This window comes from Mandrillus leucophaeus, unplaced genomic scaffold (assembly GCF_000951045.1).
Source record: "Mandrillus leucophaeus isolate KB7577 unplaced genomic scaffold, Mleu.le_1.0 Scaffold255, whole genome shotgun sequence".
NCBI lineage: Eukaryota > Metazoa > Chordata > Mammalia > Primates > Cercopithecidae > Mandrillus > Mandrillus leucophaeus.
In genome coordinates this window covers 2,419,506-2,427,310 of record NW_012102643.1, presented here as the reverse complement: position 1 = coordinate 2,427,310, position 7,805 = coordinate 2,419,506, and the positions used below count along the sequence as shown (strand labels likewise).

The window sequence follows — 7,805 nt, the reverse complement described above, 5'->3', positions numbered from 1 at the left end:
TACCAGGAATATCCATGACTCCAGGATCATGTTGCAGGGAACTGGGAAGGGTCAGTGTCTGTGTGATGGGCTGCTGAACATTTTGGAAGATCCCTCTTCCACTGTTTTATCATTTTGTTGTTTATTTAAAAACTCAAATACAGCACATAGTTGTTTTTTTTAAATCATATTATCACAGCACCACACCTGACTAATTTTTGTATTTTTAGTAGACAGGGTTTCTACTACAACAGTCAAAGGCACAACTATTCAGAAGGCTGAGGCACGAGAATTGCTTGAACCCAGGAGGCAAAGGTTGCACTGAGCAGAGATCGCGCCACTGCACTCCTGCCTAGGCAACAGAGCGAGATTTCGTCTCAAAAAAAAAAAGATAACTAATTAAATAAATTACCCATTCATAGAGTTCTATTAAAAGAATATATATGATGACATGAAAGATCTCCAAGATACACAATATAATCCGTTTCATATAAATAAAAAACATAACTTTAAAAAATTATCTTGGTCCCAAGAACCTAGGGACATCCCCTCCCTAAAATAAAGCTACCTGGAGGGGACAAACTGCTTGTCTTGGAGCCAAGGTCTGGCCCTCAAGGATGGAGGTCCAAGGTGGGAACATTCCAGCAACTACAAGAAACTAGCCACTCTGCCGGGCACAGTGGCTCACGCCTACAATCCCAGCACTTTGGGAGGCTGAGACAGGTGGATCGCCTGAGGTCAGGAGTTCAAGACAAGCCTGGCCATCATGAAACCCCACCTCTACTAAAAATACAAAAATTAGTAGGGCATAGTAGCGTGCCTGTAGTCCCAGCTACTCAGGAGACTGAGGCAGGAGAATCGCTTGAACCCGGGAGGCAGAGGGTGCAGTGAGCCAAGATTGCGCCACTGCACTCCAGCCTGGGCAACAGAAAAATACATCTCAAAAAAATAAAATAAATAAAATAAAATAAAATAAACTAGCCACTCACCCCTGTTCCACCCTCAACCTACATTCTCCAATAAAAGAAGAAGGTCAGCAGGTCTAAAAGAGACTGACCTCCACCCCCACCAGGGCTTGAGAAAGACATCTAAGGCAAGTCACTCTCAGTTTAGTTTCCACCCATCGCTCCCCTAGCCACACCCAACCAAAACCCATTTTCAGAGTCGTCACAAAGAATGGATTACCCATCTGTCCTAAATATGTAAATCGTGCAATCCCACAGGCACACTCGTACCCTCTAGCTCTCCCATATCATCTGAGCCCTCAAACAGCACAGACAAGAGGTCAGCACCAGCCTTTATTGGGAAAGAGAAGCACCACACACCCACTGCCCAATCCAGGGCTGTTTCCCACGCTCTGGTCAGCGGCAGGAGGAGAAGCAGAGCAGAGAGGGCCATGAGTGCCCCTGGAAATGTCACAAGCCCCAGGATGTCACCCTCTCTTGACTGCCAGAAAAAGCTTCCAGAGTTACCACAGAAGTTCCCGACAAATCAGCACAGCTAGGGCACTGGGATCTCTGCAAGTAGAAGAAATATCAAGTCACAGCTGTGCCCTCCTGGCTTCAGCTACCCGAAATGTTTTCCCTCCACGCTAGGAGCGCTTGGCCTATATTGCTCTCAAAAATCTTAAATGGCTCCTTGCTTCCCAGACAATCCAATCCAAACTGGCACTGAAGGCTCGTATTATTCAGATGTCAACTTTATATCTCCTGTTATTTAAAAAAAAAAAAAAAAAATCTGGAGATATGGTCAGGCACAGTGGCTCACGCCTGTAATCCCAGCACTTTGGGAGGCCGAGGCGGGCGGAGCACCTGAGGTCAGGAGTTTGAGACCAGCCTGGCCAACATGGTGAAACCCCGTCTTTACTAAAAATACAAAAATCAGCTACGTATGACAGCAGGTGCCTGTCATCCCAGCCTTGGGAGGCTGAGGCAGGAGAATTGCTTGAACCCAGAAGGCAGAGGTTTCAGTAGAGGTTTCAGTGAGTTAAGATTGTGCCATTGCACTCCAGCCTGGGTGACAAGAGTGAAACTCCATCTCAAAAAAAAAAAAAAAAAATGGAGATATGTCTGTTCCTTTACCCACCCTGCCCCACTTCTCACCTCCCAAACATATCCCACACATTCCCACCCTGTGTTCCTTTGCCAGCAATCACCAGATTACCTGTCTGGCATGTCCGTGTGCTATCCTCACTTTGTCGCATCTGCCTAGCCTTAAGGGCCTCGATCAAATCCCACCTCTCCCAGAGACCTTCCCAGGGAGCCACACCTGGGAACAAGTGTAAGCCTGTACTGTTTATATGAGGGTTCTCATCTGGGACACAGGTTCACCACACCTGGGAACAGATGTAAGCCTGTACTGTTTGCATGAGGGTTTTCATCTGGGACATAGGTTCTTTCTCTCCAACTAGACTTTTCCTGACCTTCTGAAATCCCCTTCCCAGCACCTAAGCCAGTGCTTTGCACATAGCAGTTGTCTGTTATTGTTGATGACAATGGACTGTACTCACCTAATTCAGAATCAGACCTCACAGTCCAGTTGGGGTTCATGGTCAGTTTTCGGGGCAGGACTGGTGGGACACAGAAGCGGCCACAGCCTGACTTGCAGCACTTTTCTCCAGCTTGACAGTTCTCATCCATCACACAGCCGACAATGCACAGGCCCACCAGAACTTTTGGACAATCACCGCCCCGCCCTGTGGGAACAACAGGCACAAGAAAAGGGACAGGGTGTCAGCTCCACCATCTCCATATTCCCATCTAGAACTTACACACAGAGGCTCTAGGTCAATCAACCCGTGACCCTCACTAGACCCAACTAAACTGGCTGGGAAACCATGGAGCTGGAGGATCTGAGAATCTTTAGGAACCCAAGAGAACTCTGAGCCCAGAGTTTTCAAATGGTGCCCCAAAGGGAGTTTCCAAGAGGTAACTCAGGGAGTGATAACCCTGCAGGTTTGGGGTGGGGGTGAGTGACATGTGGCAGGGACAAGCCTCCCAGACCACCACCCTCTCCCCCATGCTCTGGATTCATAGTGTCACTTCCTCACGGTGACCTCTGCCACCCTAGACAAGGTTTGATGTCCCTGTTTTGTGTTCCTGTAGCACCCTGTATACTTCCTCTCATCAAACTTTATGACAATCTCTTATTTAAAAGGAATATGTCTATCTTCCCTCATGGCCTGTAAGCTACATAAGGACAAGAGTCTGTCCTCAGCCTTGAGCATTGCCTGGGAATCTAAAGGGACTAAGGTAGCACCAGAGTCGATGATTCTTTAACGCAGATCCACAGTGCCTGGCACTCAAAAATATTTGTTTTTTAAAAATGTTGGCCAGGTGCGGTGGCTCACGCCTGTAATCCCAGCATTTTGGGAGGCTGAGGCGGGTGGATCACGTGGTCAGGAGATCTAGACCATCCTGGCTAACACAGTGAAACCCCGACTCTACTAAAAAAAATACAAAAAATTAGCCGGGCGTGGTGGGGGCACCTGTAGTCCCAGCTACACGGGAGGCTGAGGCAGGAGAATGGCGTGAACCCGGGAGGCGGAGCTTGCAGTGAGCCGAGATCGCGCCACTGCACCCCAGCCTGGGAGACACAGCGAGACTCCGTCTCAGAAAAAAATTAAATTAAATTAAAATTTAAAAAAAATAAAAATAAAAATGTTGAAGAAGAAAAGGCATTGGAACAGGAATGCTTTTATGTTTATATATATATATATATGTGTGTGTTTCCGGCTGGGCGCGGTGGCTCATGCCTATAATTCCAGCACTTTGGGAGGCCGAGACAGGCAAATCAGGAGTTCAAAACCAGTCTGGTCAACATGATGAAACCCCATCTCTACTAAAAATATAAAAATTAGCGGGGCATGGGCCAGGCGCAGTGGCTCAAGCCTGTAATCCCAGCACTTTGGGAGGCCGAGGTGGGCTGATCACAAGGTCAGGAAATCAAGACCATCCTGGCTAACACGGTGAAGGCCCGTCTCTATTAAAATACAAAAAAAAAAAAAAAATTAGCCGGGCATGGTGGCGGGTACCTGTAGTCCCAGCTGCTTGGGAGGCTGAGGCAGGAGAATGGTGTGAATCCGGGAGGCAGAGCTTGTAGTGAGCCGAGATCGTGCCACTGCACTCCAGCCTGGGTAACAGAGCGAGACTCCATCTCAAAAATATATATATATATACACATATATGTTTCCAACTAAGATTTCATTTGGGGCAGGAGAGAACCTTTTTGTTAAAAATTAGATCTGAAAATCAGGATCTTAGGCAACTTCCTCATTTTACAGATAAAGAAACTTGGGCTCAAAAAGAAGGGTTTGCTTACCCAAGGTCACAGAGCAAAACCTCAGCAGAATCAAGACCAAAAGCCACACTGTCTGTCTTCCAGCCCAGGTAGTTCCTACTGACCCACAGTGCCTCCACCCTAGTTCTTTTAATGTCGGCATGGCCCCTCAGCCCTAGAAGAAGGGGTTGCTTTGGGTTGGAGGACTAGAGGGACAAGAAGAATGAGAATCCTAGCTCCTCTCAGGAAGGGAAAGAGAAGCACTCTTCTCAGGAAACTCTCAAGGATTTCTTCCCCAAAGAGCCAACATACCTCCCTCAATGTCTCCGAGGCAGGTGTGGCCACAGCCGGTGCTGCAGCATTTATGTCCCTGGGGACAGGATGCATCCCCATCACACAGCTCCTCACACGGAAGGGGGTCAGCAGGACATTCACCACCAAACTCTGCTACAGAAACAAAGCATTGGAGCCCAGAGATGCTCAGGCCCACAGTATGAAACACATTTTTCATTGTATCCCATGTGTATGTTTATATATAGTTATATATTTATATACATGTATCATATACACATATAATTATGTATTTATATACATATATACATATATAATGTACATATGTGTGTGTATCATGTATCTACAATACATCTGATTTTTTTCAGACAGGGTCTCACTGTGTTGCCCTGGCCAAAGTGCAGTGGCACAATCATAGCTCATTGCAGCCTCAAATTCCTGCATTCAAGGGATCCTCCCACCACAGCCTCCTGGTAGCTAGAACTACAGGCACATGCCACCAGGCCTGGCTAATTTTATTTATTTATTTATTTTGTAGAGACAGGGTCTCACTGTATCACCCAGGCTAAAGTATGGTGACACAATCACAGCTCATTGCATCCTGAAACTCCTATGCTCAAGGGATCCTCCCACCACAGCCTCCTGAGTAGCTAGGACTACAGGCACAAGCCACCAGGCCTGGCTAATTTTATTTATTTATTTTGTAGAGAAAGAGTCTCACTACGTTCCCCAGGCTGTTATCAAACTCCTGGCTCAAGTGATTCTCCCTCCTGAGCCTTCCAAAGTGCCAGGATTACAGGCGTGAGCCACCACACCCAGCCCACCCTGATATTTTATATTCTAGTTCTTCTTTTTCCTAGTTACTAAATTGCTTTCAGGACTCACAGTTTGAAAAACACTGTTCAGGTCTAACCCACTGTGGCCAATATTCTCCATGAATTCTCCCTGTGGCAGACGTTTACAATGGTGGCCTCTAGTGAACTTTATCTCCTGGGATTCAGGCCCTTGTGTAGTCCCCTTCCATGCCTACTCTGGGTTTGACCATCTGACTGACTTTGACAAATGGGACATTAGCAAATGTAATGTAAGCAGAGGCTTGATAAACACTTGCATTCTGGGGCTTGTCCACTCAGAATACTTCCTCTTGGAAACCAGCCGCCATGTTATAAAGCAGCTTGAACTATACTATGGGATGACGAGATGCCCCACGGAGACAGAACCTAGAAGAGAGGTCATCCTGGACGTGGTGGCTCCAGTTGAGCTCCCTGCTGAGCTCCCAGCTGAATGCAGCTAAATGAATGACCACAGCTATATCATGTGGGTATATGTACTGCCCAGCCAAGTTCAGGCAACCTACACAACTGTGAAAAAGAGTAACTATATTGCTTTAAGTCATGAAGTTTGGAGATGGTTTGTTATGCAGCAATAGATACCGGATACTAAGTTTATTCTGAGAGGCAACAGGTCCAGCTAAAATGATTTGTTTCCCCATATTCTCTTGCAACTAGGGGTGATCACAAACTAGGACATAAACTGGGAAACTTTTGTCCTCCTGACACAGGGAATACCCCTTTCAAACTGCTCCCTCACTTCTTTCTTCTTCCAGTCCAAAGACAGACATTACACGGAGAGGCAGAGCAGCCTTCTTTCAATGAGGAGGCAACTCAGCATAACGAAATGGTCAAGAATTGCAAAGGAGTGTTGCATGAAAGGGGAGAAGGTTAGCACTCCCCTCGACAAGGATGCAAGAGGCCCTTGGGCCTGAGAACACGCATACGGTTCAAGCATTGCCACCTACTTTGTGGCATCTAACCATCGTCTTTCAAAATAAAAAAATAATAAAATGTAAATGTGAAAAAAAAGAAAAATTGCTAAGAAGAAACAGGGAAATAGTTTCATCCCTGTTAGCATCATGGAGCCACCATCCCAGCCTCAGGACTTCTTGTTATATGAGAAAAACAAACCCCTATATGATTAATTTTCTGTTGTGTGCAGCCAAACACATTCCCTATTAAAATAAACTCAGAGGAGGATCTTGTCCAGAACTACAGAGTGAGTCAGCAGCAAGGCAGGACAACACTCAGCCTCTTGATTTGCGGTAAAGTACTTTTTCTACTACTCTACCCTTAAAACATGCAGGCAACTGGCCAGGGCCCCAGGCACAGGCACACCCAAAGAAGGCCACATCCAAACCAAACCAATTCACCATGACTCATTCGTCTTAGTGTTTATTTCAAGTTTCTTAAGTAAAGAGAAAGGTGACAGGCAATTAAAGAATTTCACAGAAAACCAAAGCAAGACTGGCTCAGTGCCTCTGAGTAGGAACAGGTAAGTATGATTGCATACAGCTGGCTCCAGGAAGTCTCCTATGATGGAAAAAGCAAGTACTGGAATCCAAGGAGAATACGTGCAGCTAAACAACCCAGGCATCATAACCCTGTATCCTGGGATTTTCCTGAACAGCCCCTATTTCAAATATCCTGTGCTATTGTGAGATCACATCAAAACTATGTGTCCTGATTTTTGACTCAGAAAATGTGGTCACTGTAACCACCAAATGCATCTCCCTGCACCTCCCCACCTGCTTGACAAACACTGAAATCCATTTAACAAGGAACAAAAGCCTTCTATCTCACAGTTGAGAAGGGGGGGCATAAAAATCTCCCTGGTGGAAAAACCCGGTGACATAAACTTCTCATAAAATTATGCCATGTGCCCTAGAATCTGGGAGTGCCATACATCCCAGATTTCACCATTTTGCTGAGCTTGGCCCTGAGATGACCAAAGCCAGGAGCTCTCTGCTACTCTCTGCCCTCGTCCTCAAGACCAGGCAGGGAGCACTTACCTCTACCCTTTTCCAGGCCAGGCTTCCTGGAGGCCTGGAGGGTCACAGCACCTCGCTTTTGACCAATGACCAGCAATGCCACCCAGTCTGACACCCTGCCTTATACATGAATCCCTGCCACATGATCCCTTTCTCTCAGCTCTAACACCTGGAATTAATGGGGCCTCACTACCTCCAAGCCAGATTATGCTATCTTTCTACTTAAGCTAGACAGCCTTTACACCTCCTTTTTTTTTTTTTTTTTTTTTTTTTTTTTTTTTTTGGTAAACATTCTTCCATCCCTTTATTTTGAACCTATGTGTGTCTCTGCAAGTGAGTCCTGGGCTCAAGCAATCCTCCCGCCTCAGCCTCCTAAGTAGCTGAACTATAGGCACATGCTACCAGGCCCAGCTAATTATTTGTATTTTTTGTA

At 46.3% G+C, this 7,805-nt stretch overlaps 1 protein-coding gene across 1 annotated transcript in view; it reads right to left on the bottom strand.

The window, feature by feature from the left end:
* Window positions 1-1,264: 1,264 nt before the first annotated feature.
* Window positions 1,265-7,805, bottom strand: part of WFDC3 (WAP four-disulfide core domain 3) — a 17,800-nt gene continuing 11,259 nt past the window's right edge. Inside the window, exons 5-7 of the mRNA XM_011983805.1 lie at window positions 4,570-4,704; window positions 2,489-2,674; window positions 1,265-1,496 (exon numbers count right to left, since the gene is read on the bottom strand). Of these exons, the coding sequence (XP_011839195.1) occupies window positions 1,480-1,496; window positions 2,489-2,674; window positions 4,570-4,704 (338 nt within the window). The 3' untranslated portion in view covers window positions 1,265-1,479. The remainder of the gene's footprint in view (window positions 1,497-2,488; window positions 2,675-4,569; window positions 4,705-7,805) is intronic.